General features: G+C 29.5%; 2 protein-coding genes across 3 annotated transcripts; one reads left to right on the plus strand and one right to left on the minus strand.

The window, feature by feature from the left end:
• Window positions 1–1,441: 1,441 nt before the first annotated feature.
• Window positions 1,442–5,588, minus strand: LOC126844330 (WW domain-binding protein 11). 2 transcript variants are annotated; one of them, XM_050582455.1, is made up of 9 exons: window positions 5,365–5,588; window positions 4,051–4,176; window positions 3,857–3,954; window positions 3,376–3,602; window positions 3,164–3,309; window positions 2,580–2,677; window positions 2,413–2,509; window positions 2,022–2,349; window positions 1,442–1,937 (listed from the first exon to the last, which is right to left on the minus strand). In XM_050582455.1, exons 1-9 carry the CDS (start codon window positions 5,426–5,428, stop codon window positions 1,727–1,729), a joined length of 1,395 nt encoding a protein of 464 aa, XP_050438412.1. In that variant the 5' UTR covers window positions 5,429–5,588; the 3' UTR covers window positions 1,442–1,726. The 2 variants fall into 2 exon arrangements, with proteins under 2 accessions (XP_050438412.1, XP_050438413.1); XM_050582456.1 differs by having other exon boundaries at window positions 2,580–2,674; window positions 5,365–5,587.
• Window positions 5,589–9,442: 3,854 nt separating this feature from the next.
• On the plus strand, window positions 9,443–13,656 carry LOC126844325 (docking protein 2). The gene is made up of 4 exons (XM_050582447.1): window positions 9,443–9,741; window positions 11,441–11,620; window positions 11,962–12,115; window positions 12,193–13,656. Exons 1-4 carry the CDS (start codon window positions 9,667–9,669, stop codon window positions 13,203–13,205), a joined length of 1,422 nt encoding a protein of 473 aa, XP_050438404.1. The 5' UTR covers window positions 9,443–9,666; the 3' UTR covers window positions 13,206–13,656.
• Window positions 13,657–13,937: the final 281 nt, after the last annotated feature.

A 13,937-nucleotide genomic window follows, 5' to 3' on the forward strand; every position in this document is an offset into this window, starting at 1 on the left:
TTTATATCTTAAATTTTTCAACATATAAATTTTACCAAAAAAATTTTTTTTGAATATATATATATAAATAATAGTTTATACGTCATTATAAAATGTGCGGTATTTGAATACAGCAATTTTAAAAAGTGTGCGGTTTTGCCCTGTGTTTTATCATCTATATTTTGAAGTCAATGAATGAACCAGTTAACTGTTATTAATTAAAGTAAAAATTTAACTTTATTTTTACATGTTTATGTATAAGTTTTTTTGATTTTATATGTTATTGATAGATGTTATTTTTTTAAACTTTTTTTGTGAACATTTCCATCGAATGGAATGTACTAGTATGTGTTGTTTGGTATACGAATAATTATTGTGTATAATTTTTTTGCCTTTCTTTAAAACAATAACACCATTTTACACCTATACACTTTGCAATAAGTACTAAAAATATATAGGTAATACCTACATGCATTTATAAAATAAACAAAGATAACAGTTCAATAATAGGTAAACAGTTTTCTAGAGATAATAAAATATCGTTTTTTTTTGTGGTGAAAAATATACATTCGGACTTCTTATCCGACTTTCAAAATGCCATCTGGAAATATTTTTTAAAAACAGCCTCGTTTGAGTCGTTAGCTCATTAATGAATAAAAACGAATAAAATGTGAAATAATTACTCCTTAATATGTCATGCTGGCAGCACAACTAACACCATTAATAATCGTATATTGTATACAAGTATTGTTAGTGTTGGCATTACTGAGAGGCGGTTTTTTTAACGGCGGCGATTTGTCGATCTTTGTCCGGCGACGTTTTGTCGATTTTTTGTCCGGCGGCGTTTTGTCGGGCAACCTTTTGTCGTGTTTTCCCACAAATCACGATGCCGGATGCGCTTTCGTCGCTGGCTGCTTATCACTAAAATTTGATTGAGTTTTATATTGTTTTTTCCATGATGAGCTTGTGTCCAAAATTCAAAATGATAAGCAACCGAAATCCGAATACTCATAGATTATAGATAAGTGATAACAAACACATAATATTATAATCAATAATGTAGCCGTAGGTTTATAATAAGAATTCGGCTAAGTTTTGACTAAGAATGAAGCCATGCCTTCTTGTATGGGGTTCATTTATATTATATACAAAATTTTGAGGATATCAGATATATCAATATATTTAACAATATAACTTGTTCAATAAAATTGAATAAAGGCTACTTGCGACGCAGACATAGTTACGAAACGTCTGGCTTTGAAATCCATCACTATGTAATTTTAGTAAACTAAATTGTTTTCTAAAAATAGAAGGAAACTATTTAACCAATATTTTTTTAAATAAATATGAATAATATTTAAAAATGTTATAAATGCTACAATAATATTAAAAAATGTTGTAAATACTACAATAATATAATAAATGGTCAATACAGGTTATGAATAATAAGCTTTAGAGTTACTTTACTAGCAAACTTGATTATGATGTATTTTTCATTATAATTAATAGTTTCATTACATATATTCTAAATACATTGCAACTGTGGTGCGACTTGATACAAAGAAGAGGCTGGACAACAGTTAATAATGACAACTACTTAGTTTCAGTTATAGTATTGTACTTAAGAAAAACATATACATAGTCACTTAACATACCTTTATCTTAATACAAAAAAAAATTAATGAAACTTCTACAATTTAAAAAAAAATATTATGAACATAAAAAATGTAAAATAGTAAAAGTAAATTTATAACAATCCTTCCATTTCTTGCATGAATTGCATGTAAGCATCATCTTTGGTTGGCTGTCCACCTTGTTGACTACTTGCTGCAGTATTTGTTTTAAACTCTGATGTTTTTTGCTGATTCCATATGTTATCTCGGCGACTGGTCTTTCCATCATCTTTTTTAACTCTAATTGAAGTTGGTAAGAATCGAGTGACGTCAGCCGCAAGATTTCTTAAACAATTAAAAATCGTTGAATTAGTATAAACAAATATGGAATTTCTTAATACAATTGTTACAAAAAATATATACACATACCTCATTTTTGGTTTAGCTTCAATAGTAGATCCAGTTTGATGGGGTTCTTCGCGATTAATGAGTTGAGGTTCCGCACTGACTATATTAGGTGTTATAGTTGCTGCTAAAGAAGCGGTGGGAGGAGGATGATGCATACTAGTGTTGTACCTTATCATCCTAGAAGGTATGCCTGGAGGAGGCCCTGGAGGTAATCGTACATGCATACGAGGGGGTAAACCTGGAGGTGGTCCTGGAGGCAACATTGGCGGTCTACCAGGTGGTGGACCTGGAGGCATACGACCACCAGGTCCATGATATGGCATTGGTGGAGGAACACCAACTGGGAGGCCTAAATAAAAAAAAAATGATATAAAATTAAATTAAATATAGGCTATAAATTAAAATTTTATACTTGGTGGTAATCCAGGAGGCAAGTGTCCTGATGGCGTAGGAACATGTAATGACGCAAGATGCTCTTCTGGTTTACTTTTCCGTTGAACTTCATCAATCTAAAAAAAAATTAAAAACTGAGTTATAATTTGTATTAACAATTTTGTAGTATTACAAATTTAAACTTACTTCTCTCATAAACATTTCAATATCATCAGTTACTTTATTTTCTTTGCCAGAGTTTTCAATATCAGCAAATCGTAAATTACGTGTCCGCTTTTGAACTATTAAATCCAAAACATATACATCTTAACAATTCAATTTTATAAATATGTAAGCAAAAAAAAAAATAGGATTAACATAGAAATTACAGTAAGGCTGTAAACTAAGATTAAACCCATGGACAGGCAAATAAGGTTATAAAAAAAACTGACATATTTAATTTATAAAAATTATACCTTTCTCTCTAAAGAGCGGACTTAGACATAGATAATAATATAATGTGTAATATTTATTTTATTTTTCTAGCGCCCTCACTTAAGCAGAGATTTATGTGGACAATGTCTGTTATGCAGTTAGTGTAAATGAACCAGATGTCTGATAGACATGGTGTACCTCTAGTACAAAGTTTAACACCACTACGCTATACACATTAATGTTATCAAAAGTATACTGATATATTTTTATTAGTTGTTAATAAATTAAGTCAAAGATTTAAAACCAGCAACATTTATAATCTATAGAAAATCATTACAGAATTCATCGTAACATACTTGTTTCGTTATCACTAAAATCATCATCATCATCATCATTATTGTCATCATCATCTTTTTCTTCATCTGTTAATGCAGGAGGAACACCAGGAGGAACTCCAGGAGGCCGTTTTTTTGTTCCTGATATAGGTGACAATGGTGGACTCCTAAATAAATTTTAATTTATTGATTACAAACAAGAAAATTTGTATAAAAAAATTGCAATTACTTACATGTATAAAGGAGGTTTCTTCAATATTCCTATTGGTAGTTCACCATGTACCATATTAGATGCAGGTAATGGTATATTTGATGTCATTACTGGTAAAGGAATTTCGTCTACTGAAACTTGTTGTGCAGTCTTAACAGCGTCAAAATAAGAAATCAGTTTAAAACGCCGCTTTTCATACTCTGATTCTGCTCGTTTAATTTCATGGTATTTGTCAAGTTCGTCTTTCACCTAGATATACGTTAGTAATTTTTTGATAATATGCTAATGAAATAATACTAGGGAAAATATTATGCTGGCAAGTAACATTTTTTTTATAACTATCCAATTCATCTTGAGCCTGTTTCGCTTATTACTTTTACATGAAAAAATGGACAACTGGGCTCAAAAAAAACTAGATGGGGTTATAACAAACAAAAGAAAACTACAACAGTGTTTATCAAACAAATATACATACATCTAGTTAAATTAAACCAAGCACTTACATACATCTTCATAACTCGATCAAATGTTTCCTTTAATTTTCTTCTTTTTTCACGTAAGACTTTTTCATTTAGAGGTGAAGGTTGCACAACATTGTATTCTAAATAAAATTTAATTTATTAAAAAGTTGTAAATAGATTATTTTATTTTTATAGTAACAAATTTCGGACACCCAATGTGTAATTAGTTAAATTACCCATATGGTCAATTTTTTCCATCTCTGAGAGTATTTGTAATGGATCTTTTCCTTTGAGCACAGAAGTTCTTACAATCTGCCGTTGTTTTTTATTTTTTTTCAACTCTTTTTTCCTTGCTTCTTTTCCTATAATTGAACGAAAATAAGTATATTTTATAAGAATAAATTATATTTAAAATGGATAGTAATAACATCATCTTATGTAAATACAAAAACAAATACATTATCCAGTTGCACTCAATTAGCACATTAAATACCCTTTTTCACTTTTTAAGTTTGGCATCTAAAAAACAAACGATAAAGAACACATTCTTTAACACGTTAACTGCCATGGGTAGTGCCGGCGATCCCAGTTCAATTATTTATCTTATGTAGCTATTTATCTTGGCAGTTAAAGTGTTAAGAATCGGCAAGAAATATAAATATGTAATAAACTGCTTAAAATTCTTACAAAATCTTAGATATAGTGATTTTACAACATAAGCCAAGGACTGAGATAAACTGGATAGTTATAATGAAATTTGTTTGGTACTTTATTGTCAACAGTACATTTGTTGGTTGTTAATTTACAGGTGTGCATCTTTCCTGTAAATGTTACAACTTTTATGAGAGCTTAACTTTCAATTGACTGAATGGTGAAATAAAGTATACCACATAGCAGCATATCAAGTTAATCAAAGCAATGTTTTATCTGATCTAATGATTATAACAGCCCAACAATGATGTTCTTTAGAACATGAGGTTGCCTTATAGTAGAAACTTCATTTTTATTTATTTCACATATCATCGTCGGCATAAAAAAAACTGAACAAGTGTATTTTTATAGTTTTTGTAATATTTTTTTTGTACGATAATGTAGTTCAAATAACATATTTTATAATATTATTTCACTTGGTCACATCTTGCGCCTAGTCAGTTTTGGCATAACGTCATTTTTTTTTTCTATTTTTGTATAACTACTACCTCGCTTTATCCCATGAAAATGGACATTTTATTTATGAAATATTTTCTATAATACAAAAAATTTGATTACAACATAAAAACATACAATCTGACTTGCATAACATAGATTGTCTACTGTTAGCAGAAATGATCAACCCCAATCACATCCCTCAATTATTTGGCAGTATTAATTTTCAATACAGAAAAAAGATTGATTATACATAAATGTATACTGGTTAATGGTACTTAAGCAACACTCTAAGATTATTAACGTGGATTACTGTATACAAGAACGTACCAATTATTTTTTTATTAAGCCGTTATTATAATACATCTGAATAAATATAAACATCAATAAAGTCGTATACTTACTAGCTTGATCCGTCGGGTTCATGTATTTACCACTCTTGGTGGTATTTATTGAACGACGACCCATTTTATTTGTTTATAACGTGTAAACCCGACCAAATAGTGTAAAATATACTAAAAACTAAATAGTAAATAATAATTAATACAGGTAAGATAAGGAATATTGCCGAAAATTAGCGGCGACAAGCTAGCAGCTATATTATAGCGGCTAGCGCTCCGTTCAATCAGTCGCCATCATTTTATTGATATCCCATCTCCTTATCACTAAATATCCATAGACTATACTACTAGATGGAGAATTCGGGTGTGCTGCGGTCATGGCTATCGTTGTGTACATAAGTATAGGTTAATATAGATACAGATATAATTACCAAACTGAGATTTCGAATGCGCCTATGCAAAGGACATGTAAACAAACTGAAGAGCGCCCTCACGTTAGCTCGCTGGAACTATATACATACTCCGTCTATTATAGAATATAGTATAAAGTCTAAGACCTATTTAAGTAAATATCCGTATTATTAAATAATGATACAAATATTTTGGTGCGACTGGTTTAAAATGTCTTTAAAATTTTAAATAATACATTTCTATATACTACTTACTGGAGATTTAAGAATTCGATTATTTGTATGTTTCAAAAATTCTCATCAATTTTTATTTACCAAACAGATAGAATTACCTCCAATAGTAAGCAAGTAAAGAAAATCTTAAAATTTCTTTTAAAAATCGATACACTTATACTTAAGTTTTATGCATTTCTTATTGTGTAGGTAACTAGTAGGAGGTAGGTAGGTGTAATATATTATACTACAAGCCATGATGTAAGTTATCTAGTTATTTAGTTGTTAAAATTAGCGGAGATTCTTCTTTCAAAGGGTGTTTCACTTTAAAGTATAAATAATTATTAAGTGTGAAAAAATAAATTTGAGTTTTATTTAAGTATCTGGTTTAACAAATTGGTTTTTTTCTTGATAATGATAAACCCATAGCCATCTATGAGCCTATCTATCTAATACGCTTAGATAAAAAATAATTGATTCGGCTTAGAATTCATAATAGACCTATTATCATTCATTATTATAAATATATTAATATTAGGAGGGCGTCACACCACTTTGTTTCGGCGCGTAAAACATGTCGAAATCAAGACACATTTCTGAAGAACTGATCGGGTTTAGCGTAAAAGTACATCTATACAAAATTAAAGACTAAGACTTATTCCAAATTTTTACATGGACGGTTTTTGATAAACAGTTTTTTAGCAAAGTTATAAAGATTATAAAACTGTAATTTCAACATATGATAACTCAGTTTCTAAAAGTTTTATCAAAAATAAACTTAAGTCAAAATTTAGATAAAGTCTCGATCTTTAATTTTGTATAAATGTACTTTTACGCTAAACCTGCTCAGTTCCTCAAAAAAGTGTCTTGACTTAGATATGTTTTACTTGATTTTCAATATTTTTTACACCTGCTACTGGCGCTCCTAGCGGCGTTCCAATTCACGTAAACACAACGGCGCCAAAACCGGTTTTAGGCGGTAGTTAATAACGATAAATGACTACTGACGCTAACAATAGTTATTTTTATTTATACTGCTTTTATTGACATCCGATATTATTTATATTTTAGAAATATATATTTTTAGCCGGTCCAGGTTATGTGAGCCAGTGTTTTTCTATGTCCGTACTGTAGTCTGTAACTTTTAACAAACCGCTGTTCCGATTTACTTGAGCGACACATCTATCAAAAGAGTAATATATATGAAGAGTGAAAGTGTCAAACGTTCCAAGTGCCAAAGTATAAAAATTGTACTTTATAATTTGATTTGTATTTTATTCATTTCCGGAAACAATTTTGTAAATTTTTCAAGTAAAGAATAGTTATTTATAAAAAAAAACAACCATATTTAAAACTCAAAAATATGTTAGTGTTTCCGGTAATGAATTATATACAAATCAAATTATAAAGTTCAATTTTTATACTTTAGCACTTGGAACGTTTGACACTTTCACTCTTCATATAGTTGGTACATAGGGGGTAAGAGTTTTAAAAGTCTTGCCAACAATTTAGCTAAAAATGGTGAAATCGACTCAAACTAGTGTAATAATTTTATTAGGCGTGATTTTATTGAACAAGAGTCTCCCCCCCCCCCCACATCTCCCCACTAGAAGGGGAGACAATAATTATTAAAAAAAAATTATTTTAGTTTTTATATACATTTTGTTAATTTTAATTTCAGCTTTGTCCGTTTTCTTATGAGTTACACCTAGTACTAGACGGTTAGGTACACAATACACATTATAATTATTCAATAATAATATAAAATACAGTTGATTATGTTTGTATACTTATTTATCATAATTTGTGCACTGTATTTTGTAAATGTGTGAAGACTGTTACCTACGTACAATCTATTGACTTAACTGTCTGTTATACAAAAATATAATATATAATCTAGTCATAGACCATAGTACTTAGTTTTATATATTACCAATTTCTTATATCTTTCATGGTTCAAATATCATTGGAATAACATTTCTATTTACATTTTTTTTATCATTCATATCGTAATTAGTAATTGTAATCAGTAGTGTGAAAATGATTTTCACTTACAAAATGTGTTTATACATAGTGTAAAATGGATAAGCTTTTTGTATTAAAGCGATCCATTGTGCCTTTCTTGTCTCATTTAAAAGAAATCTAAATTGTATACCATACCATTGATTATAAATAATATAGATAATCCACTGGCATGTATATTTTAATGCTTGTTAATTGTTGCCGTTGTAAAGCGCATACTGTTTTTATATATATTATTTATAATCAATGATAATACTATATTATAGCCGACATTAACTATATGATTTGTGTTAAATTTCTGCAACTTGGGTCTAAAAGGGCCAATATCAATGTTGGGCATAAGAGTTAGCCAGCCAAATGCTAAAATTAAAACATCCTTTAATAGGAAAATAAAAACTTAAAAAGCTCATTTTCCGAAAGTTACAAAAAAGTGAGACTGGCCCTTTTAGGACCAAGGCACAGATTTACTTGTGAAATTTAATATCACAGCTTTTAATTCCTGTATTATTGCATGTGGGTATTGCACAATTACATACCATATCTAAAAGAATAAAATTAAGAAATAATTATTAATATTTAATAGAATGATTTTAAAAACATAAATACGATACAAAATGAGAATTAAAGACAGTGACAGTGGTCGGTGCATTAAGAAAAATATCTTATAGTTATCTAATGTCCGATTATCACTAAAATCATGGATAACAATTTTTTTTTTATAAATTTGTCCTCCATAGGGTATAGTTTTTCTTACTACATGTTGTCTATTGAGGACACGAATTTCTTCTGAAGCGCAAGCCATTGATAATAAGGCTATAAAGTTTAATCATTACTAATCGAGATATTTGATACACAAAAATGGATAAGACCATTTTTAGTTTAACTTTCCTATTAATACTTGTATCATTGATTAAATAGGTACAAAAAGCAAGGACCACAGCAATGTAAAATATAGGAAACCCGTCATTGTGTTCTGAACCATAGATTTAATACATGTATTTAATCTATGTCTGTACTATTCTTAGATGCCAAGCAATATTATAAAAATATTTTCAGCCATAGGTATAAATGATTAAATATATTTTAACATAATACAATCTCTTTTCTATGACATAATATAATATTTGATTTACGTATGTAATCTATGCTAAGACAAAGTAGCAATACACAAAGATAAGTAAATTACACTTGTGCAGTATGTATATTATTTACTCAAGGGTGTGGACTGTGATTATCAAGACACCTTTAGTAAACTACTCCGCCGGACAAATTTTGGCCCGACAGACCAGTCTTGCTCTACGCTATCTATCGGGCTTTTCACGTTCTCCGGTTGATATTTGATAACTGACTACAACGAACGACAGCTTGTCAGAACTGATACACTGATATACACATGGCTGATAAATGATAAACGGCGGCCAAACGACAACAACAAATATTCCACCACCACTGACATGCCCGCGTTCGATTATCAGCTGCTGACTAGGTGCTACTCGGTACTCGCAGCACACATTCTCAAGTGGAACTGTGTATTCGTCGTCATAATTTTTTTTTTTTTTATACAAGTTTATTGATAAGAAGACGAAGAAGAACAATATTATACAAAAACTCGTACGGTGTTTCGCGGAATGCCCGGGGTCGACCTGTTGCGCACTGAGTCTACAAAGTAAGTGTTTAGTGTGGATTAATAACACTGGAATTCGGGTTTCCAAGTAGGTAAATGGCGAAATCTGACGACCCATACAAAGAAGGACATCTATGGTTCCCGCCGCATGGTGTTCTCTCACAACTCAAGGCAAGTACCGTCAGAACATTTAAGATTTTTACATAATTCATAAAAATCGACAGTATCCACTATCCCAGTTCCTAGTAGACAATAGCTATACCTATTACCTTACCATCACTGGATGTACCTGTGCTGTATTCACTGCATCATATTTTAAAGAGGTAGTAGAGTGTGGCAGATTTTAAACTCACAGTTTCCGTAATGAATATGTTATATAAATTGTTTAAATTGTTATTCCTATCTATACCAATTAAATGTTTTTGATATTATTTATCCATTGAGCGGGGTACTCTTCTTAGTGCATTTTCAGTGCAGCATATTGTAACATTTAATTATTGTATAAAATGCCTCACGGTGCACATCATAATTCTTCTCTTTTGATAAAATGTAGCTCAACTTATTAACCAATTGCTCTAAACTGTCAAGAATTAAATTTTTGACATTCTCAAACTTTCTTGGATTTTATACTATTAAATAATTATTTTTTTGTAAGAAGTGTACTAGGCAGTCTATAATATAACCACAGAGCCTTAAATGTAATTTAATTTGAGGTTTTTAAATCTTTCCTTAGAACTCTAGTATGATAACAGCCATTGTGTGGGTAGTCGGGTGGTAATCCAAGATGGTAGGATTACTTATTGTTTTACCTTGGTTCTTAGTTAATATTAATCTCCTAGTTAGGTTTGACTAATATTCCTTATAATATTTAGTTAGTCCTTTATTTGTTGGTCTTGTTATTAATGCAGTTGGTTATGTGATATTTTAAATCATATAATATTTTAAAATGCCGTAACTAAACCTTCAGTATGTAGATATTTAAGATAAAATTATTTAATTAAATTGTTTTAATAAAAAAAAAATCTGATAAACAAATGTCTGTTTGTAAGTTATCGACTTATCAAATTAACTATATTAGTTAAATACTTTTAACTAATATAGTTTATTTTATATCTAATTGGCTTTAAGAGTATTTAATTACTTTCATTTATAATATAAGAATTAAGTTGATAAGATACTAGATAGGAAAAATAAGTAAAAACACTGCGGTCAAAGTTTAACAAATACCTACATAATATTTATTATTTTTGTGATATCATTTATCATTGAAATAAACTAAATGTAGTTTGACAAATTTATTATTTATAGGTATATTAATAAAATTAGTTATTATTCAATAGGTAAACTTGAAAAATATTTATTATTTATATTAGGTATATATATATATATATATATATATATTTATTGTTGTAAGATCACAACTGTTGATTAACATTTCTCTGACTATAACTTATTCACAACTTTTACAACATAATGTTGTTACAAGAAACATAATTTAAAGACAAATAATTTTGTTTCTGAAAAAATCTGCAATATGTAAAGCTTTTTCTAAAAAATGATTAAACAATAATATGGTATTTAAAATTATTTTTATTACTTCCATACTTTTTATTGTGTTGTGTGCAAAACAATTTCGAGTCTATGATGTTATGATTAAATTGTTATAATACAATACTAGAAGATAATGTTACATTTATAATAGCTCCTAAAACAAATTTTACTCCATAATAACATAGTCTTATGATTTTGAACAGTAAGATATTTACAAACACATAAGATATTTTATTGCTAGCTGTACTATGCTCGACATAGGCAACAGACAACATATTAATTAAATAAAAAATTTCTTTTTTCTTTTTACTTATTTTAGAAATCATGGCAGAAGCGATATTGTCGATTATTCAAATGGAGTAAACATGGGATTGATCGCCTTGAAGTGTTTGATGGTGTTGAAGATCAAAAGCCATCTACGATAGCTTCTATAATACCACTGGAAAGCTGTGTTAAAATAACACAAGATGCTCAAAAACATCAGCCAAATGTTTTTGCGGTATGTTAATTTCTGCCAGGTTTTAAAATTTTTGTTTATCTAAAATTGATTAAAAAACAAATACACTATGAATCAGTCACTAGAACATATCATAATATTAATATTTAGCTCTCAATTGTTAAATTGTTTGTTAATTAAAATATTAGCTAAAGATTTTAACTAATATTTTTAATACTAAAGAATTGAATAATATTTTTAAATGTTCTTTTTTACTGTAAGCAAAGTATGTTTACAATATCAATTGTAAAGAGATCTTGATTATTGCTGTTAATATATACTAAATTTAATATTGTGGTTGTGAAATAATTCAATTTTCTTTTATCAATTGTTCATTCAAACAGGTATGGACCAAAACAAGTGTTCACCATTTCTCTGCAAATTCCGAACAAGAAATGACTGAATGGATATGCGCTTTGCAAGCGGTGGCTTTCAAAGATAATGTTTCCAGACAGACAATCGAAGAAGATAATGACTTGTATTGTTCATCTGGAGATGGTAATTATCAATTACAAAATTATATTAATATAATCATAAACTTAATTGTAAGTTTGATACATATTTATACTTTATAGCTGGGGTATTCAGTGTTAAATTAGTATCATCGGATGCTAGTGTACGGTGCGGTTTAAAAGAACAACCTTACACATTAGTGGTAACACCTGTTGCTCTGCAGTTACGAGAATCGGATGAAAACGACACTTTATTATTAACCTGGCCTTATCGCTTTATACGACGTTATGGTTATAGAGCTGGCAGATTTACTTTTGAAGCAGGACGCAAGTGTGCCAGTGGTGAAGGAGTTTTCCATTTAGAACATTCAAATCAACAGGAAATATTTAGATGTATTTCGTCAAAAATGAAGAGTATGAAAAAACTGTTAAATGGCGAAGGAGGCACATCATCAATTTTGTGTGGAGACATCCAGTTAGGAGCAGCTTTATCTATGATGGCACGTTCAAGAAGTCCTTTACCACCATCACCCACAAGTACTACTCCACTGATGCTAGATAACGATTTAAGTCCAATATCCAGTTCAATCAAACCGTTAATGCCTTTGCCTTTGGTACCTCCTCCTCCTATACAGTCTCCTCCACCTCCGCCATTAAAACCAAAACCAAAGATTTTGTCTAAAAAATTACCTACACCTTTGATTAACGAACCTTCTAGTGAAATAAAAGAAATGGATACGACTGCAGATGCAGCATATGAAGATGTTCAAGTCAGAAATGACGCATGGAGGACTATGGGGCTTGATGACCCAAATCATAGTGATCAATCATATGCTAGTAATACTGTGGTACCAATAGATGATTGTATGGAAAACTATGACCGGCTGCAACATTTTGGTTTTATATCTAAAACAGCCCCTGGATACAGACAAATTAACCCTATTTGTTCATTGACCAAACAAAAACCTAGTATTAAAACAGAAACCATAATGTTACCCGCTCGCAAAGCTGACGATTCACACTATGGTTATGGTACAATTAATAAAAAAAATTCAACAGAAGAAAGTCGATCGTTGAACTCTGTTGCGCATAATGAATTACAATACGCTATGGTCTTTAAACCCAATAAGGTCTAGTTGTATATATATTTTTTAATAATTTTCTTTGATAACAACCTTCCAGCTTTGTATTTATAGAACATATAGTATCCTATTTCTATTGTATACGAAATAACACTATTTTTTTTTGAACCTACTGTTTGGATAAAATAGCAATTTGTTGAATATCTATACTCATCACATCACATTTATTCATACCGTTTATCTTGTAAAACTGTTTATAAACTATAAGATATATTAAAGTTTGATTTTTTCAATGTTTAAATTTTAAGACAGTTGTGCAATAATTTAAGTTGAGTCCATCCAACATTATTCCATTACTATAACGTGAACAAATTATATGAATTGTTAATAATATGCTCAAAAAAATTAGCGAAACGCCAACTTTTGTTTTTACCAATTATTGATTATAGTAATTATAAAATATGTTAAATATTTATTTTTGTAATATAAATATAACCACTCAGTATTGTTTAACAGTAACATTGTTTTATCACCTGGTCTTTTACTGAAATGTATTTATATAACTAGATCTAGAAATTATATCTAGATTTTTTACAACTAACCTTATTGTTAACAGGGATAATGCTATATTTAATATTCTCTCTGACGTAAACGAGCTTTGGGAACCACTTTTGTGAGTCAACGGCAAGTATGTGTTACGATTCATTCACAATTTGACTTACGGTAAAATATAAATCAAACCATACTTACCATCGGCTTATTTTTTCAATTTCAAAAAAATATTAG

This window comes from Adelges cooleyi, unplaced genomic scaffold (genome assembly GCF_023614345.1).
Source record: "Adelges cooleyi isolate 19-005CV unplaced genomic scaffold, UGA_ACOO_1.1 ACOO_flye_CR_arks_rails_tigmint_CR_PRNA_651, whole genome shotgun sequence".
Classification (NCBI taxonomy): Eukaryota; Metazoa; Arthropoda; class Insecta; order Hemiptera; family Adelgidae; genus Adelges; species Adelges cooleyi.